At 48.7% G+C, this 27,054-nt stretch overlaps 1 protein-coding gene across 1 annotated transcript; it reads right to left on the bottom strand.

Moving 5' to 3' along the window:
- Positions 1-14,542: 14,542 nt before the first annotated feature.
- LOC306816790 (olfactory receptor 14I1-like) lies at positions 14,543-18,619 on the bottom strand (the record flags this gene model as incomplete). The annotated part of the gene is made up of 3 exons (XM_079333252.1): positions 18,421-18,619; positions 16,258-17,174; positions 14,543-14,638 (listed from the first exon to the last, which is right to left on the bottom strand). Exons 2-3 carry the CDS (start codon positions 17,149-17,151, stop codon positions 14,543-14,545), a joined length of 990 nt encoding a protein of 329 aa, XP_079189378.1. The 5' UTR covers positions 17,152-17,174; positions 18,421-18,619.
- Positions 18,620-27,054: the final 8,435 nt, after the last annotated feature.

The following is a 27,054-nucleotide window of genomic DNA, read 5'->3' as shown; positions in this document are numbered from 1 at the left end:
ATCCCCTTGGCACTTGAAAGTAGGAGATACTTTGCCTTTGAGTGGGAGAACCCAGACACGGGACGCAAGAAGCAGCTCACCTGGACGCGTCTACCACAAGGATTCAAAAACTCACCAACTATTTTTGGAAATCAATTGGCTCGAGAGTTAGAAGAATGGAAGACGACTCAGGTAAAAGAATCACCTTTCTTATATGTTCTCCTACAATATGTTGATGACATCTTTATAGCCTCCACAGAAAAGGATGTTTGCCTCAGACTCACTATTGGATTACTTAATATGCTGGGACAAGCTGGATACCGAGTATCGAAAGAAAAAGCTCAGCTGGTAAGAGCCCAAGTAATTTACCTAGGCTGTGAAATTTCACAAGGGGTGCGAAAGTTAGGAGTTAATCGAATACAAGCAATTTGCACCATACCCACACCACGAAATCCACAAGAGTTAAGATCATTTTTGGGCATGGTAGGGTGGTGCCGCTTGTGGATCCCGGAATTTGGACTAAAAGCAAAACCCCTGTATGAGGCAGCCAAAAGCCCTGTGTTTCAGTGGGGACAAACGCAAGAAAAGGCATTCCAGAGTCTGAAACAAGCCTTAAAGGAAGCCCCAGCACTAGGATTGTCAAATCTCACAAGACCTTTTCAACTATACGTAAATGAGAGACAGAGACTGGCAAAAGGGGTTCTCACCCAAAAACTGGGCTCATGGAAACGCCCGGTAGGGTACTTCTCAAAGCAGCTAGACACTGTAAGTGCTGGATGGCCTGGTTGTCTTAGAGCTGTGGCAGCAACAGTGCTCCTAATTCGGGAAGCCAGAAAATTGACTCTGGGAAAAAGGATGGAAGTATTTGTTCCCCACATGGTCATTGCAGTTTTGGAACAAAAAGGGGGGCATTGGCTCTCGTCAAGCCGCATGTTACAATACCAGGCACTTCTCCGAGAACAAGATGACATTGAATTAAAAATAACTAATCATCTCAACCCAGCAGAATTTCTTAGGAGCAGCAGCCAGGAAGAAGGAGGCGAATTGACACATGACTGCGTAGAAATCATTGAACAGGTGTATGCCAGCCAGAAGGACCTGAAAGACGAGCCTTTGGAGAATCCGGAATGGGAACTGTTTACAGATGGATCCAGCTTTGTGGAAAACGGAACCAGGTATGCGGGATATGCAGTAGTGACTTTGACACAAATAATAGAAGCTCAAGCTTTAACCCCAGGAACTTCAGCCCAGAAAGCCGAGATACATGCTCTGGTGAGAGCCTTAGAATTGAGTCAAGGGAAAAGAGTAAACATTTGGACTGATTCAAAATACGCCTTTGGAGTAATACATGTACATGGAGCACTATGGAAAGAAAGAGGACTGTTGAATTCTCAAGGATCAGAAATTAAGCACAAAGAACAAATATTAGCACTATTGGAAGCAGTGCATAAACCTCAGGCAGTGGCAGTGATGCATGTAAAAGGACATCAAAAGGAAGAGGGAAAAGCGTTCCAAGGAAACCAGTTGGCTGACAGAGTTGCCAAACAGGTTGCCCGAGAGGTATGGACACAATTAGCTTTATTGCCAGTGCGAATTAACCCTGCAACTTCTTTTCTTGAGCAGAAACCATGGTATACACATGAAGATGAGAAGCTTGCTCAATTTCTCCAGGCCCAGAAAAATGAAAAAGGATGGTATGTCACAGCTGAAGGTCAGGTTGTACTGCCAACAAAAGTAATGAAAACAATTTTAGAAATCGAACATAACAAGTGCCATTGGGGAGCAGACGCATTGGTACAATTTTTAAAACATGAGGTGATTTCCAACCAGATGTTAACAATGGCAAAACGGATTAACGCCACGTGTCCTGTCTGTATTAAAAATAACCCAGTGACACGAAGGCAAATACAACTAGGAAAGTTACAAGTAGGGCCGCAACCAGGAGACTATTGGCAAATAGATTTCTCAGAGCTACCAAAAGCACAAGGGTACCGTTATTTACTGGTGTATGTGTGTACTTTTTCAGGGTGGCCGGAAGCTTTCCCGTGCAGGACTAACCAGGCAAAGGAAGTAATTAAAACCTTACTACGAGAAATCATTCCTAGATTTGGGATCCCATTAGGAATGTCCTCAGATAGGGGACCTCACTTTGTAGCTGGAGTAGTCCAAGAGGTAGCCAGAGTATTAGGGATAGCTTGGGATCTCCATACACCCTGGAGACCACAATCTAGTGGCCAGGTAGAACGGATGAATCAGACATTAAAAGGGCAGATTAAGAAAATTTGTCAGGAAGCAAAGATACAGTGGCCTCAGGCACTACCTCTAGCCTTGCTAAGAATCAGGATTAAACCCAGAGAAAAGATAGGAGTAAGTCCATACGAAATTTTGTATGGCAAGCCATATCATGCTGCAACTTACAAAGGGGACCCTCACTTAGTAGGAGATCAAGTATTGTTGAGTTACATTTTGTCTTTAAATAAAGTCCTTACAGCGCTGCGGGTAGCATTGCAGTGGAACCAGCCTCTGCCCTTGGAAAATCCTGTCCATGACATCCAGCCAGGAGATCAAGTATATGTGAAGAATTGGAATACAGAACCCTTGAAAGAAGTATGGGGCGGTCCTCACCAAGTGATCATGACTACCTACACGGCAGTGAAAGTCCAAGGGATCGACAACTGGATTCACTACACTCGAATCAAGAAGGTCCCGTCAAGATGGGAAGTACAGCCTCTGTCAGCAACAAAGCTGGTGTTCAGGGCAAGGACTTAGTTCTTTTAACATTAGTCTGTATAATGCAGGTGGGAGAAGCATTTGTTAAAATTACAGTTCCGGAGCCAGATGTAATGGTGCCAGAAGGTGCGGGAATAAATTTAACCTGTCTGTTTTCTGACAACCAGAGAACTGGATTAAAAGAAGTAAAGGTAGCCTGGAGACAAATCACCACAGACGAAGTATTTACAGAAGGAATCGTGACATTTTGGGATATGGAACAGCAAAGAGGTAACACCACATTGACAATATCTCATATGCAAGCTGATCAGGTAGGACAATTCTCATGCATTGTGTGGATTAGAGAAAGCTTTGATTATGGGGACATAAATGTAGGTATTTTAAAGGAAAATAAAACCCGAAGGGGGTACTCGGTGCAGGTAATACCAGTCAGTGCACGGGTAGATATGTGGAATGGATTGAGAGATACAAGCCTGGCATTACAGAGAAACCAGGAACAACAAAATTTAGTAGTAGGGTTAATTCGAGATTTTGGACAAATACAAAACGTATCAAAAATAACGGCATGTTTACCTCTGCCACAAGCTGCAGGGGAACCAATCCCTTGGGAAGTGATTCCAGTAGGAAATTTACCCCTAATAAAAAGAGGTGAGAATGGAAGTTGTGAATTAAAATTACAAAATAAAATCGAAATTGAAGAAATATGGGAAAAGGTTGGAGAAACATTAAGAATATTAACCTATAAGGATTGTCTAATTAGCCATGGAAGGTTAGGACAAATTAGGGATTGGGGAATTCAATTAGCGGCAGGGGGAAAAGTAAAACCTGAAGATGCTGCTAAGTGAGAATGTTTTATACCACATTGGCAAAAGAAAAGAATACCTAAAAATGAAAGCTATTATGAAATGATATGCCAGAACTCGTCCCGGCAGGAATCCTCGTGGGACAGTTGGAAAACGGTATGGGGCCCCAGCATATTAGAACATTATAGTTACATTGGACAAGTTAATTGGTGTGTCCAATGGACGGGAAGCAGGAATGCCACTCACACAGAAGTATCTCAAACCAGCACTTCTACAAAAACTTTGAGCGCCACAAAAGAAAATTGGAACTGCACCCAAATTCTCACCTGTGACACTCCAGAGAATCAAATTAGTTTGGCACCGGTCAGAATGCTTATAAAATGGGGTTGTGAGTGTAGAAAACTTAACCATACAATTCCAGGAAGAGCTTTCCCGCAGGACCAGAAGGGTAAAACTTTGAGCTGTAAGGATACAACTATCAGGAGTCCAGGAAATTTAGTATGGATTATGGGACATGAACAATGGACAACACATTTACCATTAGACGGGCCTGTAACACAAATTACCTTAGGGGTTCCCACATTATGTCCTTTTTGGAAACAGTCTAAATTAACACAGAAAGAGATGCAGTCACGAGCAAAGAGAGAAACAAATGAAGTAGCAGAAGAACTAGGACAGGGAGATGAAGATAAATGGCATGAACCCTCATCAGGAGTTAAATCTGGATGGGTACTGGAATCCTTGTTTGCACCAATTTCTACATATAGAAACCGGGAGATGCTGTACAAATTATTAGGACAAACTGAGAGGCTAGCTGCAGTTACAAAGAAAGGATTTAAGGATCTAAATTTACAATTGCAGGCAACAACAAGAATGACAATCCAAAATAGAATGGCATTAGATTTGCTTTTATTAAAAGAACATGGAGTCTGTGGATACCTCCAAGGAAAGGCTGATCATTGCTGCATATATATCCCAAATGTCACAGAAGAAGTAGAAAAAGACATAAGTCAATTGGAACAAATTGAAACAAAAGTGCATGAAGTCCAGGAAGAAGCTGAACATAACTGGGTAGGAGCACTGTTTAGCTCCCTAGGAATCCAAGTCTCTGGTTGGATATCATCAATTGTACAATATGTAATAATGATTGTATTAATTATTGTAGTATGCATAATTATGTATAGATGTCTTTTAGGAATGATTGCCAGAGAAGGAACTTATACTTGACATGTTATGAGAGCACTGACCCGGAAGGAAGTAATCCTGCCAACTCGAAAAGAAGACTCACCGTTCTACATAGAAACCACAACTTGAAGAATTGAGCATCCTTGCAGAAAATCTGAAGAATGCTCAAAAGGGGGGAGTTGATACCGAAATAATGAGGAAAAGGACTAATGTAGATATAGTAGTAGTCATGCTAAGGCTTAGAAAACTGCAGTTTTCGGACAGGCCCTCAGAACCTACCTTGTGAAACAATAGTGAAAAGAATTAGTAGAGCATATAGAACATTTAGAACTGTGAAAACAATAATCAAAGGATTTAGTAGAGCATATAGAACATTTAGAAACTTTCAAGATAAGGCTAAAGTATAATAATAAATAAAGGGTTCTGGTGATGGGCAAACATACAAGGGGGATTAAGGGGGGTAGCCTATAGTTCTGAGTAGACAAGCATGCAGAATTTATGACTTCTAGAAATAATATCTACAAGATTTATGTAACTGTATTGTCTTGAAGAATGTGTACCTCTGTATGTAGACCACTTAGTAAAAGGATATAAAAACCTGATGGAAAAAGGGAACTGTGGGATCCTGACTTTGGACGCTAGTCCGCAGGTTCCTTGGGCCCTGAATAAAGCACCGCATAAACTAACTCTGTTAGTTTGTGTTCTGTTTGGGGCATCGGGCAACACCAGTGCGGGGCTGCCCATTTGTGACGCGCTCGCTCCTGGTTCTCTCGTTTCCATGGCCACAGAACCCCCACCCCAGCTCCATCCCTTTCCCTTCCTTCCCAAGGGCAGCCAGCCCTGGGCCCAGCCAGACCTGAGGGTTTGATATTGTTTAGGAAGTTGATGATTTCCAAAGCTACTTTTCAAGGCCTTCATTTCTGCCATTCCCACTCAGTTCTGGGCTGCAGTTTGTTGGCTGGGGATTTTGTTTATTTCTCTTCACAACACATAAATTGTTGGGACACAACCAGGGGTTGGAAGTAAAAAAAGCTTTGCCCTCCCCAGTAAATGACCCCTGAATTCAGCTGTCAGGTGTCATTTAGAGAACAAACTGACCATCCAAACATTCCACTTTTGTTCTGCTTCATTGCTTCAGTGGTCTATTCCCTGCTTTCTTTATTGCAGAGACACTGAAACACAACATAAACAGAATTTGCCTCAAAATATTTCTGATCTTGGCGCTTCCTGACAATTCAAAATTTTCTTAATGGAAATAGCACAGAGCAGGTTTTTCTGAAATACTCTCCAACAGAGCGGTTAAAACTAACCATGCTTGATTTGGCAGAACTGAGCATGAGCCAAGGGACCAGTGGGTGTGATCCCTTTTCCTGCATCAGCTAAATTATTTCTTCAAGTCTCATCTCTCCTACCTCCTCAAAGAAGCTTTTCACTCTTCATTCACTACCCCCAGTATTTAGTGGGCCAATATGATCAGTGTTTCTGTAGGGTGGAAATTGGCCATGCAAAGGTTCTCCTTCATTGTGGCAGGGGGTTATTCCTGCTTTCTTTCCTGCAGACACACCCAAACCCAACACTGCAACACCAGCCTCAAAATTATTCTCATTCTGACTGTCCCTGAAAATTCAGAACAATACTCAGAGTGTTTCCCTGTTCCCAGGGACAGGCTCCAGGGCTGGGCTCTCACTTGCGCAGAATGAAGAAGAGCTGCTGCACTTGCCAGCAACTCAGGGGGCTCACGATCAGTGCTTTGAATGCAGCTTTTGTGCACACTCTGCCTCCCTGAGCCAAGCAGCATTCCTGGGCATGGACACCCCTGCTGCAGCCAACATCCTCCCAGCACAGCTGCAGGAACAAGACTGCAGCAAGTCCTGCCTGAAGGAGTCTCCAGTCTGCTGCAGCCCTGCACCTGCAGTGGAATCACCTTGTGCTGCCATGGGGGAGCAAAGGGTGTGAGGGGCTCTTTGCAGATGAGGGTCTCCTCAATGTGCTGCTGCTGCTCCTCCCTGGGCCTGATTCAGCTGCTGATGCCTTCCCCTGCAGCTGTATCAGGAGCCTGCCTGGAAAAATGACACTGCCAGTGCAAGTGACAGCCACCCATCCCTGACATGGCTCTGCCTACAGGGCGGCCTGCCTACCAAACTGCTCCAGTCAGGTGATGTTAGACAACATAAAAATACCTTCAAACAATGCATTTTCCACATTCTGCCAATATCATGGCCACACACTCCACATGTTGGGGGCAGACTGCTGTCAGCAGAATGGGGGCAGCCCCAGCAGCTGCTCTCCCCATGGCTGGATGGCAATGGCAGTGGAGGCAAGTCTCTCACCATGCCCACTGCTGTGGCACCCAGTGCTCTGGAGTTGCTCCCACTGAACTCAGGGTGCTGCTACAGCAGCAACATCACTTCACACATTTGATAACAAAGACTTGGAATGGCATACAGGACTTGCCCAAAGACCTACTACAAAAAAAAAAAGGGAAGGCGGCAGGGGAGTCAGAATAGCTCACTCCTTCTAATACAAGCATGCATGGATTTAAGCAGGGACATTGGGCTAATCATACTGGGGACTGGTTTGAAAGCCTTGTCTCTAGCAATTCCTACCAGTTGGCAAGATTTTTTCTGGTGAAAGGAGTAGATAAATGTGGGGGAAGTTTGGCCAGGGAAATATGCAACCAATCAATGTGATTGATAAAGCATAGTTCCATTTATTGAAGGCATCATCTCTATTAATAATCCAAAATACAATGACTAAGCATATTTGGCATAATTTCATTGGTTTGAGGTACATACGCCTCTCCTATTATTGGCTCTTGCAAGAGTGAGATGACCACCCCTTCTGCTTTTTCAGCTATGTCTGTATATGTACTTTTTAGCAGCAAAGCTACTGCATCTATTCTCCATATAGCAACAAACTAACCATCTCTTCCTTCTCGCACATCCTCTAGCTGCAGTAGTATAAATTTTATGAATAGGCTGCTATAGCCTATCTTGCTAATATGTGCAGTTTAGCAGCTAGATTCTTGCCATGAATCCTCAGATGAGCCATTTTCATGGGCTGCTAATAAGGCCTCAGCTGAGCCATGTCCATTACTTGCTAGCCAAGCATCAACAGCTAGGTCTATTAAGTTTTTAATTTGGGCTGTCCTGCTTTTGTTGGATGTTATAATGATATGATCAAGTAATCTGTGTCCCTATTGTCTGTAGTCCATTTTGAGCTTTATTATTTTGCTCCTACAAACATTGCTTATTCTACAGTACTGCATAATACATTATAATATATACATAATATATATATATATTATATAATATATACATAATATATAATTATACATAATATAATACATTATATTCATATATTGCAAGATCACTATGTAAAAATCCTTCTTGCTAAATAGGTTTCCCATAACATTACTGAGGACCATATCAACTTATGGGGCACACTTTAAGCATTATAACAGTTCAAACAAAAGCTATCTTCATCTTTGAAAACAGAGGTCTTTCTTCTTCTCTTTGCTGGGGGGCAGCAGGAATCTTCATCTCTCCTCTTTATTCAAACTTATGGGATCACAACGGTTTCAACATCTGCTCATTTCAGCACAAATGCCTCTGCTCATATCTACAATTAAACCTGTAATCTCTATGTGCTATAGGGAAACGAGTCTCTTCTCCATAGCTTAAAAAGAGAAATTTCAGTCCATGACTCTCCTCTTTCCCTCATCTGGGGCCTGACTCTTCCTTTTGTCTGACCTTGGTGTTTTCATGCTTTTTCTGTGCATATCTTCATCTTGGCCATTTTCTTTCACTCAGGACAGAGAACAATGTGTCTGCAAGTCTCATTCTGGGCAATGAAAGAGTTAATATCTCACTCAGGCAGCAGCTGGAGCAGTTGGGATGGAGCATTTCAGACCAGCTGGGACTGGGATGGGATCGTAAGGGCCCAGCCAGAGAGAGGTGGTGGTTGTTCTGGCTGCATGGCTGTTTTCTGGTGTTTGCTGCATTCAATTCCAGGCACGGGCGGATGGGTTTCCCTTCCCCTGCCCAGCAGGTGAAGGGTGAGTCCCTTGCCAGGACGGGCCCAGCTGTGTCTGCCCCAGGCTGCGCTGCCCAGGGGGGCCCGGCCACCCGGAGCCGCTCTCCCGGTGGGAAAAAGGCCCCGTGGACCAGGGCAGGGCAGGGTTTGAATGTCAGCTCGGTGTTCTACTGAGCCATGGGCTCCCTGGCTGTGCCAGGGGGAATCTAAGATCTTGGCAGCTGCGTGGGCCTCCCCTCCCCGTTTCTATTGGGACCCTGCTGAAAACGGGGCCCAGAGTCAGAGCCCGGCCCTGGCCCAGGCCCGGCCAGGCCTGTGGGCTGCACGGAGGGGCCTGGGCCAGTGTTACCTGTACTGAGGCCAGAAGCAAAAGAGAACTTTCTCAGCGTTTTTTCACCTTTACATGTGTGTTTCACAAAGAACCTTTCTCATTGGTGTAATATGGGAATCCTTAAAATCAGAAGGATGTGGGAAAGCTGCAAAAAACCAGGCCTCAGAGACAACAGAACTGCAATTAGAGCAAAGCAGAAAACATAAGGCATATCAGCAGAAAAGTTATATGACATGTAGAAATCAAGGACAAATAGAGCAATGGCCTGTGTATTAACGCTTGGCTAGAATAACTCTGTAAGATGCAGAAAAGTATATCTAGCAAGATATTAGGAATGTCTAAGCTTAATAATGCAGCTCTGTGCTTTGTATTTTAAGGCTTACAAGTAGGTATTGTATTCAAAATAAGCAAGTATTGTTTCAACCGAAGGTACATGCACTTACAGTGGTTGGATGAAACTATTGTCATCATGCTTTTGCTTTTTGTGATTGGTCAAAAAGCTTTCCAAGTGCATTGTAACATCACTATTCTCTGGCTGTTGCTGAGAACATGAGCTGCTGGCATCTTCCTGCTGTTCCAACCTTGTAATGACACTGATGCTTGGGAGGAAAGAAAAAATAATAAAGCAGCTTGAGAGACGTTCCACAGCAGTCCCGTCCCATTTGTGATTCCCTGGCCTGTGTTAGTGTAACAGTGTTTCAATATTAAAAATCAGACACCAATTGGTCCTTGTCAGGTCCATGGGAGGCTGCCCAGGTCCTGGCTGAGAAAAATTTCAGGAAATCTTTACAAACCATCACAGCAGCCTAGAAGTAACAGGGTCCCTGGATGAGAGATGAACTGATGGATTTGAACACATAGAAAGGATCCCAGCCAATGCATTGAACCCGAAGTGCAGATGCATCATTGGCCAGGGAAATGGTTGTGTTAAGACCCCAACCAATCACATGTGTTTATCTGGGACATTCAAACCCTCGATTAAGAAGAGTCCCAAACAATAAAGAAAGCTTTTGTCATATGGATCACTGAGGGTTCGTGTGATCTCTGTCTCCCACCACAACCTGAATTGATGCAATAGGTGTGGTCAGTTGGAGTGTTCAGTTAGGTGGTGAGTGGGATGTGGTCAATGGGGGTGGTCAGTGGGGATGTGGTCAGTGGTTTGGTCACTGGGGTGTTGTCTGTGGGTTTGGTCAGTGAGTGAGGTCAGTGGGCCATGGTCATTGCAGTGGTCAGTGAGGTGTGGTTGGTGGGTGTTGCCAGTAAGTGTGGTCATTAAGGAGGGGAGTGAAGTGTGGTCAGTGGTTGTGCTCATTGGAATGGGAAGTGAGTATGGCCAATAGGTGTGGTCAGTGTAAGTGGCTGGTGAGGTGTGGCCAGTGGGTGTGGTCAGTGGGTGTGGTCATCGGGTGTGGTCAGTGGTTAGGGTCAGTGGGCAGTGGTCCTTGTGGTGGTCAGTTGGTGTGATTAGTAGGTGTGGTCAGTGAGGTGTGGTCAGTTGAGCAGTCAATGGTGTGCTCAGTGGGATGTGAGCCTCGGTGTCTGGGCAGTGGGTGTGGTCAGTGGGTGTGCTCAGTGATGGGGGTGGCAAGTTGGTGTGGCCAGCGGCATGTGGTCAGTCAGGGTATAGTCAGTTGGGTGGTCAGCTTAGTCAGTTGCGTGGTCAGTGGATTGTGGTCAGTGGATATGGACAGTGGGTGTGGTCAGTGGGGGTGGTAAGTGTGTCCTGGTCAGTGGGTGTGGCCATTTGGTGTGGTCAGTGCTGGAAGTGTTAGAAGTGGGATGTGGTCAGTGGCTGTGGTCCGTGGTAGTGTGGTCAGTTGGGTTGTCACTGGGGGTGGCGAGCGCAGGTGGTCAGAGGGAGTGAGGTAAGCATTTCTAGCCAGAGGATTTGGTCAAATAGGTTGCCATTGGAGAGTGGTCAGTGGGTATGGTCAGTGGTTGTGGTCAGTGAATGTGGTCAATTCGGAAGTTGGGTGGGGGTGGTCAGTTAGGTGGTCAGGGGATGTGATTGTTGGTGCGGTCAGTGAAGATATGGTCAGTTTGTCAGTGCAGTGTGGTCAGTGGGTGTGGTCAGGGGGGTGTGGGCATTGGTTTCTTGGATATGGGTGTGGTCAGTGGTTATGTTCAGCTGGGGTATGGTCAGTTTGGGGGTCATTGGGGTGTGGTCCATTGGTGTGTTCAGTGAGATGTGCTCAGTGGAGGTATGGTCATTAGGGCAGTGAGTAGCGTGTGGCCAGTGCCTATAGTCAGTGGGTGTGGCCAGTGAGTGTGTTCAGTGGGTGCAGTCAGTGAGAGAACTCGGTGGGATGTGGTCAGTGGGTGTGGTTAGTGAGAGAACTCGGTGGGATGTGGTCAGTGGGTGTGGGCATTGGTGACTTGGCAAAGGATGTGGTCAGTAGGTGCAGTCAGTTGTTGTGGTCAATAGGTGTGGTCACTGGCTGTGGTCAATAGGTGTGGTCACTGGTTGTGGTCAGTGGGTATGGTCAGTGGGCTATGGTCACTGAGGCATGGTATGCAGAGGTGGTCTGTGAGTGTGTTTACTGGGCGTGGTCAGTGGTTGTGGTCAGTATGGGAGCTCAGTGAGGTCTGGTCAGTGGGTGTTGCCATATGGGAATGGTCAGTGGCATGGTCAGTGGGAGTGGTCAGTAGGAGGTGGTCAGTGATTTTGGTCAGTGGCAGTGTGGTCAGTTGGGTGGTCAGTGGGTATGGTCTGTGGGGTGTGGGCATTGGTGTCTTTGCAGTTGGTGTGGTCAGAGGGTTGTGGTCAGTAGGATGTGGTCAGTTGGTTGTGGTCAGTGGGGGTGGTCACTGGGTACACTGCGTGTGGTCAGTGTGAGTGGTCAGTGGGTGTGTCCCTTTGGGGTGATGAATGAGAACATGCTTGGCCAAGGCAAAAGGAGGCTCCCTGTGTGCCCTGCTCCCCTCTCCCTGAGCTCCTGAGAGCTCTGCAGCCCCTGCTGCCATCCCATCTGCCCAGGCCAGCACAACAGCCCTGGCCTTGGGGCCCTGCAGAGCTGCTCCTGCTCCAGGCCCAGGGCCCATCCCAGAGCTGGGGCAGCCACAAAGCTGTGCCCATTTCTGTTCATTCCTGCTCTGATGAGGATGGATCCTCAGCCACTTGGAGGCTATTGATGAATTTTACTTTTCCAGAGGCCTCTTCTTTCTTGAGCTCCTCAGTTCAGGACTTCAGTGACAAAGGTTCATAAACATTTGTTGAAAACACCAGAACAAAAAAGGCCCCTGGGAATTATTTCAGTTCTCAATTCTTCTGTGGTTAATTAGAAAGATTTAGAAGTGTATTCCAAGTAAATATACTATATTGAAAACAATACAGAGAGAACTCTTTTGTCCTGTTGTCTTTTCTGTTTATAGATTGATATCAGCCATGTCCAATTGATATTGACCCCCAGCACCTTCTACTGCAGTCTGAACTGATATGAAAATCAAGACCCTTCATGACTGACATGACAATTGATCAGATTTTGTCCCCCCACCCTCCCCATCATTTCCCTCATCCCACCCCTAGAACTTATATGGATCAGGGACAGAATTGCCACCAGGAGCAGGGCAGTGATTCTTCCCCTGTGCTCGGCACTGGTTGGGCAGCACCTTAAGTGCTATGTCCAGTTCTTGTCTACCAATTTAGGAGGCACCTGGAGGGGCTGGAGCATGTTCAGAGAAGGGTAAGAAGGCTGGTAAGAGGTCTGGAACACAAGTCCTGTGAGGAGTGGCTGAGAGAGCTGGGGTTGTTTATCCTGGAGAAGAAGATGCTCAGGGGAGACCTCATCACTCTCTACATCTCCCTGACCCGAGAGTACAGCCAGATGGGACTCAGGCTCTTTTCCCAAGGAACAGAAACAGGAGAGGAGGACACAGCCTTAGGTTGCACCAGGGGAGGTTTAGGCTGGACATTAGGAAATATTCTTTACTAAGAGGGTGATTGGGCATTGCATTGGACTGCCCAGAGAGGAGGGTGTGTCACTGTCCCTGGAGGTGTTTCAGGATAGACTGGCTATGGCACTGAGTGCCATGGTCTGGGTGGCAAGGTGGTGTTGGGTCACAGGTTGGCCTTGATGCTCTCAAAGGTCTTTTCCAGCCTGGGTGATTCTCTGATGATTGTGACACTGTAGGGCCTCATGGAACTGAGAGGACCAGAGTGACACTGTGTACAACATGGTACCACAGAGCCAAGGGGCCACTGTGACACTGTGGGGCTGCATGGAAGCAAGGAGTCCATTGTGACACTCTGGGTCATTGTGGAACCACAGAGGCCACTGTGACACTGCAGGCCCTGGGGAAGCAAGGGTCCATTGTGACACTCCAAAACAAAAGAGAGCCTTGTGAGAGCCTGGGGCCAATGGAATCAAGGGGCCATTGTTCCACTGCAAGGACTCTTGGAACTAAGGGAACAATTGTGACACTGTGGTGCCCCATGGAATCAAGGGTCCTCGTGACACTGCAGGATCTTGTGTAACCAGGGCTCCATTGTGACACTGCAGCACCAAGGAATTCATGGTGGCACTCAGAGGACTCCTGGAACCAAGAGGCCACTGTGACACTGCAGGGCCTTGTGGGACCATGCAGAGCACTGTGACAGAGCAGGACCTTCTGTAATGATGGGGCCATTGTGACCCTGCAGGGCCCCATGGAACTAAGGGTCCAGTGCTGCTCCTCAGGGACTCCAGGAATGAAGGAAACATGTCTGACACCATGATGGACCAAGGATCCATTGTGACACTGAGGAACAAGGAGAACATTGCTGCACTGCGAGACCTCATGGAACTAAGGACCATTGTGACACTGCGGGGGCCAAGGATCCATGGGATTCTGTGACACCAAGGGGTCAAATGGAACCAAAGGGACATTGTGAAATTGGCAGACGTCAAGAAATCATGGAGAGACTTGTGATACTCTAGGGCATCATGGAAATGTTGTGACACCAAGCTGGCTGCGAGTGTTCATCTGCTTCACTGTATGAGAGCTCTGCTTCACTGTATGAGAGCTCTGCAGAGGGACCTGGACAGGCTGAATCCAGGGCTCAGATCCAACAAGGTGATGTTTAACAAGACCAAGTGCCAGGTCCTGCACTTCAGTCACAACAACCCTGCAGTGCTATGGGCTGGGGACAGAGTGTCAGGACAGCAGCCAGGTAGAAAGGGAGCTGGGGGCATTGATGGACAGGAGGCTGGACATGAGCCAGCAGTGTGCCCAGGTGGACAAGAAGGTCAATGGCTCCTGGCCTGGACCAGGAATGGTGAGGCCAGCAGGAGCAGGGCAGTAATTCTTCCCCTGTAGTCAGCACTGGTTGGGCAGCATCTCAAGTGCAGTGTCTAGATCTGGGCCCCCTAATTTAGGAAGGTCATGGAGGGGCTGGGGTGCGTCCAGAGAAGGGCAACAAGGCTGGTGAGGGGTCTGGAACACAAGTCCTGTGAAGACTGGCTGAGTGAATTGATGATGTATATTTTGGGGAGGAGGAGGCTCAGGAAGACAAGGCGGTGTCAGGGCACAGGTTGGACTTGATGATCTCCAAGGTCTTTTCAAACTTGGGTGATTCAGTGATTCTCTGAAGCCACACCTGGAACAGTTGCAGGATGAGCCCTGGGCCTCCTCTTCACAAGGTCCAGCAGCCCAGGTCACTCAGCTTCTCCACACAGCCCCAAAGCCCATCCTGTCAGTCCTGCAGAGCCTCTCCAGCCCCTCCTCACTGCCCAGAACAGGGAGCCCCACACCCAGACACACCAGCCCAGATGTGCCCCCCTGGCCTGTGGTGCCTCTAGCAAGGGAGCAGCACGAGGCACTGCAGGAGACTGCAGCAATTCCTGAAGCACTTGTAGGATGATCCTGCTCCCCAAGGGATGTTCCCATGGTGCCAACTGAGAAACTGAAATGGGAAGTGCAGGCCATAGAGGAATGGCAAAATCAGGATTGACTGTTTGCAGGGGAGGGGACAGAATTGGGAAAGAGACAGAAATATGGATCAGGAATGAGAAAAGAAAGAAAAGGTGAATCAAAGGAAATGCTCAAGGCTGTGTGGGGGTGGCTACAAGGCAGCTGTGGCTCTGAGCAAGAGTGTCTGCAGTGGGACTGGAAACTCACAGCTCATGGGAACAAATTTTCTGGCTGACTGCAGAGTCCACTACAAACCTGAGTGGTTTCCCTGCCATCCCCCAGCCCTTGCTGGCCCAGGTACTGATGGCATTTTTGCTCACTCAGCTCCATCTCCCCACAGCAGCACCATGGGGGTGCTGACACCTGCTCTGTGCAGTGCAAACAGGGGGTCCTGAGCCAGTGCTGCCATGTCTGTGCCTGCAAGGATGTGGCACCTGTGTGAGCTGGGGGAGAGGCCAGGGCTGTAGAGGGGGGATGTTGTTGGCAGGTGCATGAGGACGCTCTGGGACGCTGCCCTGTGCTGTCCAGCACAGTGGGGATGGATCAGCCCCTGCTCTGCTGCTCCTTGCCAGGGTCTCCCCCTTGCAGGGATCTTGCAGAGCACCAGCCATGCTGTTTGCCCCCAGCCTGCCCACAGCCAGCCTGGGGCTGCTCACAAGGGTTTTCTCTGCTAAGCATTGGCCTGGCCAAGTGTTGTGGAGAGAGCCTGGCCAAGGAGCCTGGAGCCTCCAGGCCCTGCCCTGAAGCTCCAGCACTGCCCCAGCAGTGGCCATGGCCTGTCCCTGCTGCAGCCCCGGCACTGCCACCCCCAGGGCTGTGCCCGATCCCGAGAGCACTCAGGCCCTGCAGAAACACGAGGGGCAGGAGGGCAGCGGGGCAGTGGCACGGGAGCAGCACTGGCAACACCAAGTGCTGCTGCTGCTGGGCACAGCTGCTGTGCCAGCACTGATCTGCCCCAGCTCTGCACACAGACATTGCTGCTGCAGCTCCAGAGACGGGAAGAAAATGGGAATCTCCAGTGAAAACTTTTCTAGGAGATCATTTTGTTCATTTAAGGCCCCTGAGAGAGCAGGCATTCATTTACACAGTCTGTGGCCACAGGGAAGGTGGAGTGAAACCAAATGCAAAATGGCACAAAAAATGACATTTCTTTGTGGACAGTATTAACAGAAGGGAAAACAAGGTAAAAGAACCTCCAATATGAAACCAACAAGAAGTATCAGAAATTATGTTTATTCCAAGGGATTTGCAGAAATTGGCCAGAAATTGATGTTCCTGAAATTGTCTAGTCAACAGTCTCCACACAGCAACCTTGAGTTCCTGGTTCCTGAAGCTGTAGATGAGGGGATTTAGGGCTGGAGGCACCACTGAGTACAGAACTGACACTGACAGATCCAGTGATGGGGAGGAGATGGAGGGGGGCTTCAGGTTGGCAAATGTCCCAGTGCTGAGGAAAAGGGAGAGCACAGCCAGGTGAGGGAGGCAGGTGGAAAAGGCTTTGTGCCGTCCCTGCTCAGAGGGAATCCTCAGCACGACCCTGAAGATCTGCACATAGGAGAAAACCATGAACACAAAACATATGACTCCTAAACACACACTAACTGCCATGATTCCAAGTTCCCTGAGATAGAATTTGGAGCAGGAGAGCTTGAGGATCGGGGGGATTTCACAGAAGAACTGGCCCAGGACATTTCCATGGCACAGGGGCAGGGAAAATGTATTGACCGTGTGCATGAGAGCATGGAGAACGGCACTGGCCCAGGCAGCTGCTGCCATGTGGGCACAAGCTCTGCTGCCCAGGAGGGTCCCATAGTGCAGGGGTTTGCAGATGGACACGTAGCGGTCGTAGCACATGATGGTCAGGAGGAAATATTCTGCTGAAATGAAGACTATAAAGAAAAAGAGCTGTGCAGCACATCCTGAGTAGGAGATAGTCCTGGTATCCCAGAGGGAATTGTGCATGGCTTTGGGCACAGTGGTGCAGATGCAGCCCAGGTCACTGAGGGCCAGGTTGAGCAGGAAGAAGAACATGGGGGTGTGCAGGTGGAGGCCGCAGGCTACGGCGCTGATGATGAGGCCGTTGCCCAGGAGGGCAGCCAGGGAGATGCCCAGGAAGAGGCAGAAATGCAGGAGCTGCAGCTGCCATGTGTCTGCCAATGGCAGCAGGAGGAAGTGGCTGATGGAGCTTCTGTTGGACATTTCTTCCCTCTGGACATAGTCAGCTGTTCAAAGTAAGCATTGACAAGTTGGGATGAACTTTTTTGACTCAATTCTACACTATTTTCTTAGGAATTCCCTCAAAATACTGCTCTTCCTGTAGGAGAATTTTGCTAAAGTTGTTTGAGTTTGGCTATCTGTTGCTGCTGAGTCTTCAACATTGCTCTTAGCCTGAATACTGGGGAGACCAGAGGGAAAACAGGGCTCCGTATACCCCAGTGTAGTCACACCTACTGGTCCCCCAAATGTGCCATTTGTTCATCACACCTCCCACTAATTCAGGGTGGTTGCACATAAAACATACCTGTAAAAAAGGTAGCCTTTTTGAATGCCCTAATTTTGAATTAATTTCCCTTATTATCTTTTATTTTCTCTGTGCAGATGGACAGAGAAGAGAATATGAGGTTTGGTCTTGCTCTCTGATTCCTGGAGTTGTACCTACTAGGAGCTTCTTCTCTCTATCCAAATCTTGTCCCTGCCAGTGATTCAAGAGCCCAGACCAGCCTTGGGGGCTCAGCTCTGCCCTGCAGACCCCTCCCAGCAAAGGGCACTGCCCAGGGGCATCGCCCTTCTAGCAGGGCCTTAACGGCAGCTCAGACAGAGATGTTTTAAGTCAAGGTGCTGCTGCAGCTGTCTGTAGGCAGAGGAGGGTGAGGAGGCACTTTGTGAGGGAGACCTGAGGCAGATCCCCAGTGGGACAGTGCAGGAGTCTCAGTGACACAGACACACCTGACAGCCCCTTTCCCTTCCCTTGAGGAGAAAGCTGAGAGTAGCCCTGGCCATGCAGCACCATCTCCACAGCAGGAGGAATCTGCCCTGATGGGGGTGGCTCCTTCCACCTCCAACTTTTCCCCACAGCCCATGGGGAGCTGCCAGGCAGGCTGAGAGCTATCCCTGGCAGGTGGCACATGCCATGGGCTGGCCAAGAGCCATGCGGGCTGCAGGAGCTGTTCTGCAGGACAGCCCTGGGCAGCCCTGGCTGCACCCCAGATTCAGCCCCTGCAGCCATCCCTGGCAGCAAGAGCCATCCTGCCCTGTCCTTCTGACGGTGCCCAGGGCAGCCCCGCTCTGCAGCACATCCTCCTCCTCCTCCTCCTCCTCCTCCTCCTCCTCCTCCTCCTCCTCCTCCTCCTGTGCCTCAGAGAAACTGTAAGAGTCCTCCTGACACATTCCCCAGGCCGTGGGCTGTGCTGGCTCCAGGAGATCCCTCCCAGCAGCACAGAGAACATTACTCTGCACCCACAGACTCACCATTTCCAGGGCTGTGAAGATGTTTCCCCAAGTGAAGTCTCAGCTCAATGTCTTCCCAGTCCTGATTGCCTTTAGCCTGTCTGTACCTGGCTCCTGTCCCCTCAGTGCCTGCAGGCAGTGCCCTCAGCCCTGCTGGGCTGGAAGAGGAGCTGCTCTTGAGCAGAAATATCTTTTTGAAGCTTTTCTTGGTTTACCTTGGGAGCTGCCTTTGTGCCAGGAGCCTGGCCCAACTCAGCAGCACAGACAGAGCACAAGGACTTTCATGATCTCTCAGGGCTTTGGTGCTGTTTACATCAGACTCAGTCCCTGAGAGAGTGTGCTCAAAAAACTTCTCAAGAACTCAAAATTTAATTGAAAGTCCAAAGTTCCTCTAAGTTTTAATGGATTCCACTGAGGGATATGACTGAAATTTTCCCCAGCTTCCAGTTAGAGCATCAGGTGGCACTAATGACAGGGGGGAGACAAACAAGTGAAAGGTGTCTCTGATGCTGAGCAAACCTGGATGTGTTTCAGGAATGCAAAGGGCCAAGGCCTGAGCTCCAGCACCTGGCAAGGCAGATCCTGTCCCTCCCTCATTGCTCAGGGCTCTTCCTGGGGCACTGGGCTCTGGGAATGTGCAATGCCAAGGGCAGGACCATGGGGCAGCTCCTGCCAGGCTGCTGAGAAGGGACAAGGAGGCAATGAGGCCCCAGCACAGCAAGGCTCACTTGTCCCCTGCTGGCCTCAGGCCCAGGGCCAGCAGCCATGGCCCAAGTGCTGCAGCAGTTGGCTCTGGCAGGGCCTTTCAGCTGCTGCCCATCTCTGTGCCCTCTGCAGCCCAGGCTGTCCTACAGTGTCCATGTCCTGCGCCTCTGTCCCTGCAGGCTGTCGTCATCCCCCAACTGCCCCACCTCACTGGCCCCTTCCTTTGCTGACAGCTCTGCATCCTGCCTGCCTCTGTCTGGCCACACAAAACCTTGGGCTACTCCAGACTCCTTCTGAGGGATGTGTTGCACCCTAGACCTGTCCTGGAAGAGAAATTTCTTTCTCCTTTTTTCCAGTTCAGACCTCCCCAGCTGCCACTGGCATTAATTCTTTCTTACTCCAACTGCTCTCTATTGTGCTAAAAAGATCCACCATCTCTGAAACTGCCCTCCAAGCACTCCCACGGCACTCCTCTGCTGTCCTCACTCTCCACTCCACTAAGCATAGAGCTTTTTTGTTCCTATACAGTGGTCATGTGCTTGTGGACTGCAAACCTCATCTTTGGAGATCTCTGGGTCCTCTCTAATGTGTTGGCAAAAACATTTTGTTCATTGTCTACAGAAATCAGCAGAAGAACTAAAGCAGCCAGACTTCTCTGTTCTAGCTTATTTTGCTTGAGAGGAATCCTTGCCTAGATAGAATTTGGGAGGCCAAATCACAGTTTTGGCCATGGCCCCTGAACCATAAGGCTGGTTTCTTTTAATAGGTAGGAGGGAACGTACCTGAGTGTCTCAGGGGCCGATGAGTTGTGACCACCAGGGGCTGTCCTGGCAGCTTGTGCCTGGGAGAAACCCTTGAATATAAGAAATATTTTAGGGCCAGTACCAATTTCAGCCAAGGGTTCCTGGAAAGAGGGAAGGTTCTTTTCCATTGGAAGGAAAGCACATAGCCCCAGTTCTACAGGGGTAAATGAGAGGCAACTTTCCACATGCCAAAGTCAGCTGGGGTTGTCAGGTAGTCCCTGGGAGGCCAAACCCACCAGATTAGTTCCATGTCCCCTTGGTTCCATGAGGCCTTGCAGGGTCACAATGGCCCTTTGGTTCCATGGGACCCCACAGTGTCACAGTGGTCTCCATAATTCAATGAGGCCTTGAAATGCCACAATGGTGTCCATGGATCCATGGTGCCCTGCAGGATCGCAATGGCCCTTTGGCTGCACCAGGCCCTGTAATGCAGCAATGACCTCTTGGTTCTACATAGCCCTGCTGCTGCACACCAGCCCCTTGGGACCATGCAGCCCAGCAGGGCCACAGTGATGTCTTTGGTGCCACGGGATCCCCAGTGTTTCAGGGGCACATGAGAAGAGACCATGGATATGCCAAGGGCAGTTGGATCAGTCAGGCAAGACATCCAGACCTGTTACCTGTTCCTTTGTTTCCATGTGTCCCTGTAGTATCATAATGGCAGTGTCATACTGGATCCTTGGTTCCTTGAGGCCCAGATGTGTCACACTGGCCTCTTGTTTCCATGGGGCTCCATAGCGTCACACTGGTCCCTTGCTCCCATGGGGCCTTGCAGTGTCACAATGGCCCCTTGGATCAATGAGGCTTGTAGTGTCGCAATAGTCTCCATGATTCCATAAGGAATACTTGCAGTGTCACAACAGATCATTGGATCCATTGAGTCCCACAGTGTCACAGCAGCCCTTTGATTTCACTGAGACTCTCGGTGTCACTGTGGTCCCCTTGGCTCCACAAGGCTCTGAAGTCCACAATGGCCCTTTGATTTCTCAAGGCCTCAAAGTGTAAAAATGACCTCCATGATTTCATGTAAGAATGCACCTTTGATTCCATGGGGCTCCTTAGTGGCACAATGGTATCCTTGGTTCCATGGTGTCAAAATGGACCCTTCATCCCATGGAGATCCACAGTGTTCACTGTAGTGCTCTTGATTCCATGAGGCCCTGCCATGATATAATGCCCCTTGTTCCAGTGAGTCCCAAAGTGTCAGAATAGTCTCCATGGTTTGATGAGGCCCTGCAATGTCACCATTGTCCCCTTGGTTCCACAGGGCCTCACAGTGTAACAATGGACTCTTGCCTCCATGGGGTTCCTCAATTACAATGGTCTCCTTGAATTGGCAGTGTCACAATGCCCCCTTGGCTCCTTGTGGCCACAGTGTAACAATGGCTCACAGCTCCATGAGGTCACACAGTTTAACAATGGCCCCTTGGTTCCACAAGGCATTGCTTGGTCACAATGGACGCTTGGTTCCATGAGTTTCCCTACTGTCACCATGGTCTACAGCTGAGGGCTAAGGAGATGTTGTTTTGAGCAGTACCAAGAGCATCAATTCTCAATTTGTGATCATTTACATTTGCCTTTTCCCAATTTGGTAAAATGTTTGATAATAACCAGTGTTGAGAATTGGTTAGAAATCCATGGACACAACTGTGGATATGGCTCGGCTGAGGCCTTGTTGCAGGAGAGCAGCTCCTGCTAAGTAGTAGCTAGGCCTTGCTCTTAAGCAGATTTTGCTGAGCAGCAGTGTTTGCTTTTTAGAGACTTTTGCAAAAGCAATGCAGCTAGCATAATCTGCAGAGTTAGTCGATAAGTAATACATATGTCCATTGTTCAGTCAAGGCCTTAACTTCCAGGGAAGCACGTAGCAAGCGAGGTATAACCCTGGGACGGATACTATATAGCAATAAGTGTAAGAATAAGGGAAGTAGCAGCCAAGACTAGCAGCGAGGTAGCACGTAAAATTTTTGGCTAGAAATTCAGTAGGCGTGATTATCTCACACTTGTAAAAACCAATAATAAGAGAAGGCATACATAGTAAAAACCACTAAGATTATACTAATATGAATAATGCTGATTTATGCTATTTTGGGTTATAAAACTGTCTGATGCTCTCAATAAAGTTGGATTATGCTTTATCAATCACATTGATTGTCTGGCTGATCCCCTCGCCATTCCTCCACAAGTGGCTCCGCACCCACGCAAACCACTGTTGCAACCCCAGGGCTGTTAAAGAGGACTGCAGAGGTTGTTTCAATTTGGTCAGGTCTCTGGTGGTGGCAACCAGTTTGTTCATTAATACCTCTGAATCAATGCTATTTAAAATTCCCCATCCTGTTTCCACAACACCAGTTATGTCTCTTGTTTGTTTCTTGGAAGGATCCTCCTGGTTTTGCAACCAGGTCATTTGTCCACCCCTAGAAAAGGTGAACAAGCTGGCTGAATTACTGAGACATTGTTTTGCATTGGCAATTTGACTTATTTAAAAGGCCTTGCTGAATTAAACAATATTTGCTGTTGGCCACTTTACGAATTACCCAAGGTCCAATTTCAAAAATTTTCAGGCTCAGTATAACTGGTGGTTGGGTAGTAGGTGTTACAACATTGACATCAAGTTCTCCTTTATATTTTGTATTTTTTTCCCACACATAAGTTTTTTGGGAAAATTGTACAACATTCAATTTTGATTTTGAATCTTCACAAAATAAAACACAGGTCCTGTGCCATAACTCTATACAGGTTCGATGAGGGATTCAGCAATTAATCTTCACGTTCCATGGTGTTATTCTGTGAAAAGTAGACACAACAGAATATGCCACAAAGAGGCAGGAGGTTAAAATGATGGAACTATGTAGACAGAAATTCTGTTAACTTCCCAATCATTTTGCTGCCAAGAAGGAAGCCACTCTGTACCTCTTTTAAACACAAAATGACAGTCAGTGTAGTTACAAGCAAAGGAGGCACTCTGAACTTCAAGCTGGAAAACACCCCAAATAACCATCAGCACCCCAACTCTAGACTCACCCAATCCCACAGCAAGAATTTGTTCAGCAGAAGCATCAGTGAATGAAGAATTAGTGAACCAAGATTGTTTGGGGGAGAAAGCAGAGGCTACTTCAATTATTGAGGCAGGTTTGTCATCGCTGTTGCCCAACATCTCAGTTTCTGTTATTGCCAGATTATTTACAGTTCCTTCTGTTACTGAGGATTTCTGGGCCACCCCGTCAGCAGGGGCAGTCCCAGTAGTGGCTGTCTTCAAAAACTTCACTTCCTGAGAAGCTTTTTGAATTTTCCCTGAAGGAATCTTTAAACCAATGCTTTCTAGGTGTGAAATTGTTTTCTGTTGCACATCCCTCACTTCTTCTTTTTCTTCTCCTCCTATCAATACATCATCTATGTATTGGTACACAGCTACAGTGTCAGGTTTGGGGTTTTGGATTGGCCATACAGGGGAGTTTTGCAAGTCCTGTATAACCGGTTTGATCTCTACTTTGGCACCAGAGAGAAAAGGGTATTGTTTTACATTTACAGGTAATTGCATAGGTGATTTATGGCCAGCAGTGAATTGTATTTCATGTATAATTTGCAAGTAGACAGCTTTGGGAATGTTTTTTAGGAGTTGGTCTGGGGTGCCAGTTATGGCTAGAGGATCACCTCTTTTTAGGGTGCTAAATCCCCCAGCCCAGTAGGCTGCACGCTGTGTCAGAGACCACGGAACACGAGCGTTTCCAGTTGTTAAGAAAACTCCAGGCCCCCAGTATCCACTGGCTTCTTGTTCACTTCATTTAATTTGATGTCCTCCAGTGAGTGAAATTCTAAAAACATACTCGGTCTCAGATTCTTGGGGGGGGGCTTGAGTATTCTTTCTTTAATTTGGCCAATTCATTAGCAGTGTATGGTATTTCTTTGGAGGTTATGTGGGGGTCAAAATCCTCATCATTCAGGTATCTATATTCTGTTTTAACCAGAGGTCTCATTTTAGAGCAGCAATTTTCCCCACAATTTTGTATGTGTAGTAGTTCTCTCTGTGGGTATATCTGCTTTATGTGATATGTTTCCTTTTCTTCTGTTTCATTAGGTGTATATGCATGCTGTGAGGTATGTGATAGTTGTAGCAAATAGCTGTGATTTCTTTCCTGCTCTATTTGGTTTTGCAGAGTTTCTACCTGATTTCTTTCCTGCTCTAGTAGGTTTTGCAGAGTTTTTACCTGATTTCTTTCCTCCTGTTATAGTTTTTGCAAAGCTTCTGATGTGATCTGCCCAACCCGAGCGGGAGTCATGATGGGATCTTTTAGGGATCTCAGAGCGCAAAAGACACAGCAGGGGAAAAAAACAGTTTACTTCTACAGAAATGCACTTTATTTAGTGTCAACCAAAATGCGATAGTGGGACAGAGGGAGAGAGAGAGAGAGAGAGAGAGAGAGAGAGGGGGGTCAGGATTATAGCTACCAAGACAGGCAGACGAATCCTCGTGGAGCCAGCCAATAGATGTCTGTTGCCATGTGGGGAGATCTCGGGGGTCTCCTCTGAGAAAATCACTTTTATAGTCCTTTCCCAAAGCGAGTGGCTTCTGGCCAAAAGGTGGGAAGATTTATGGACTATTGTATGTGGAGATGGTTACCCTGAGAAACAGGTGGAAACAGGACGTTTCAAGGCACACAAAACCATCTTTGCTGTTATGAACACGCAGGGCAGCCCATACTGGACCAGTCCATTGTTCTTCCATCTGTGGGACCTTTGTTGAGTCAGTGCCCTGTCACGAGTTTTCATGAAAAACCAGTCCTGGTAGGCATCACCTGTGGAGCAGTCACTTGGTGTTCCTCCCATCCCTGGCCAGCGCAGGCCTCAGGCGAGGGTCGTTGGGCAGAAAAAGACGAGAGGCTCACACGGACTCTCACAGGGTGGAAAGTAAAATCCGCTGTCCCAAATGAATTCCTGATGTCAGTCTGCATCCCAATGGGTTTTTGGCCTGCTGAGTCCAGGTGCCCACAGAGAGCCAGGAAGATGTGGAGACCACCAGCCAGGTGAGTTCCCAACATGGATCACCAGGACCATGGATCACCAAGGCTCTGCCCAACGAGGGTCACTGGGGAGCATCCAACAGGGTCCAACAGAGGGGATGGAGCTGGAGCAGCACAGGAACCTCTTCGCACACGCGGGGCACTTACAGAGCTTCCCTTGCCAGTGCCCCCATTGGTGCTGGGTCATGGCAGAGTTCTGGGAGAAGCTCTTCCCACACTGGGGACACTGTTAGGGCCTCTCCCTGGTGTGGATCCACTGGTGGGTGATGAGGGTGGAGTTTTTCTTAAAGCCCTTCCTGCACTAGGGGAAGCGGAAGGGCCTCTCCTCTACATGAATCTGCTGATGCTTTAGCAGACTGCATCTCCTCTGAAACCTCTTGCCACACTCAGGACATTCATAGGGCTTCTCCCTGTTGCGAATACTCTGGTGGACACTCAGGTGGGATCTGTGCCTGAAGCTCTTCCGACATTTCCCACAGTTGTAGGGCTGTTCCCTGGTGTGCACTGTCACGTGTTGCGTAAGTTCAGAGGTGTCATGGCAGCCCTTCCCACATTCCCACACTTGTAGGGCCGTTCCCCAGTGTGGATCCTCTGGTGGCGGATCAAACTGGACCTCACACTGAAGCTCTTCCCACATTTCCCACACTCGTAGGGCCGTTCCCCAGTGTGGATCCTCTGGTGGCGGATCAAACTGGACCTCACGCTGAAGCTCTCCCCACATTCCCCACACTCGTAGGGCCGTTCCCCGGTGTGCACTGTCAGGTGTTGGATTAGTTCAGAGGTGTCCTGGAAGCCTTTCCCACATTCCCCACACTCGTAGGGTCGTTCCCCAGTGTGGATCCTCTGGTGGCAGATCAGGCTGGAGCTCTGGCTGAATTCCTTCCCACATTCCCCACACTTGTAGGGCTGTTCCTCGGTGTGCACTGTCTGGTAGCGGATCAAACAGGACCTCATGGTGAAGCCCTTCCCACATTCCCCACACTCATAGGGCTTCTGTCCAGTGTGCATCCTCTGGTGGCAGATTAAACCATAGCTCTTGTGGAATCCCTTCCCACATTCCCCACACACATAGGACTGTTTCCCAGTGTGGATCCTCTGGTGGTAGATCAAACTGGAGCTCCGGCTGAATCCCTTCCCACATTCCCCACACTTGTAGGACCGTTCCCCGGTGTGCACCGTCTGGTGGTGGATCAGCTCAGAGGTGTTTCTGAATCCCTTCCCACATTCGCCACACTCGTTGGGCCATGCCCCAGTGTGCACTGTCTGGTGGCGGATCAGCTCAGTGGTGGTTCTGCAGCCCTTCCCACATTCCCCACACGCATATGGTCGTACCCCCGTGTGGATCATCTGGTGGACAATCAGTTTGTGGTTCTGGCTGAAGCTCTTCCCACATTCCCCACACACATAGGGTCGTTCGCCAGTGTGGATCATCTGGTGGCGGGTCAAACCAAACCTCACACTGAAGCTCTTTCCACATTCCTCACACTCGTAGGGCTGTTGCCCAGTGTGGGTCCTCTGGTGGCGAATCAGGCTGGAGCTGCACTTGAATCCCTTCCCACATTCCCCACACATGTAGGGCCGTTCCCCAGTGTGCACTCTCTGGTGCCTGATCAGATCTGAGGTGTTTCTGAATCCCTTCCCACATTTCCCACAATCATAGGGCCGTTCCCCAGTGTGGATCTTCTGGTGGCGGACCAGGCCAGAGCTCGTGCGGAAACTCTTCCCACATTCCAAACACAGAAGGGGCTTTTTGCCATCCTGAAGCTGCTCATGGACCCTCAGAGCTCTGGCTACATCTCTGGCTGCCTGCCTGGCCCAGGCTGGGTCTTTCCTCCTCGGATCCCCATGATCTGTATTTGCAGCCCCTCCTTGTGCGGGATCTCCGCGGCTTTTCCTCCCTGTTGGATTCCTGCACTGTGGAGCCGCTGCAAACGGCGTCTTCCACGAGGTTCTGCTGTGGGGATTTGTCCTCCCTGGTCTCCGTCCTCAGCTCCTGGTCTGGGGGGGAAGGACAAGGAGAGGATGGGATTTGACTCTGTGCCAGAGGGAAGGAGAAGGAGATGCCCCCAATCATCCCTGGCAGGACAGAGGGGGAAAGGGGCAGTGACTTCCTCCTCACCTGCCTGGCT

The sequence above is a fragment of the Erithacus rubecula genome (genome assembly GCF_903797595.1).
Source record: "Erithacus rubecula genome assembly, contig: scaffold_88_arrow_ctg1, whole genome shotgun sequence".
In the NCBI taxonomy this organism is placed as follows: Eukaryota; Metazoa; Chordata; class Aves; order Passeriformes; family Muscicapidae; genus Erithacus; species Erithacus rubecula.
This window is presented reverse-complemented; position numbering and strand designations above follow the sequence as displayed.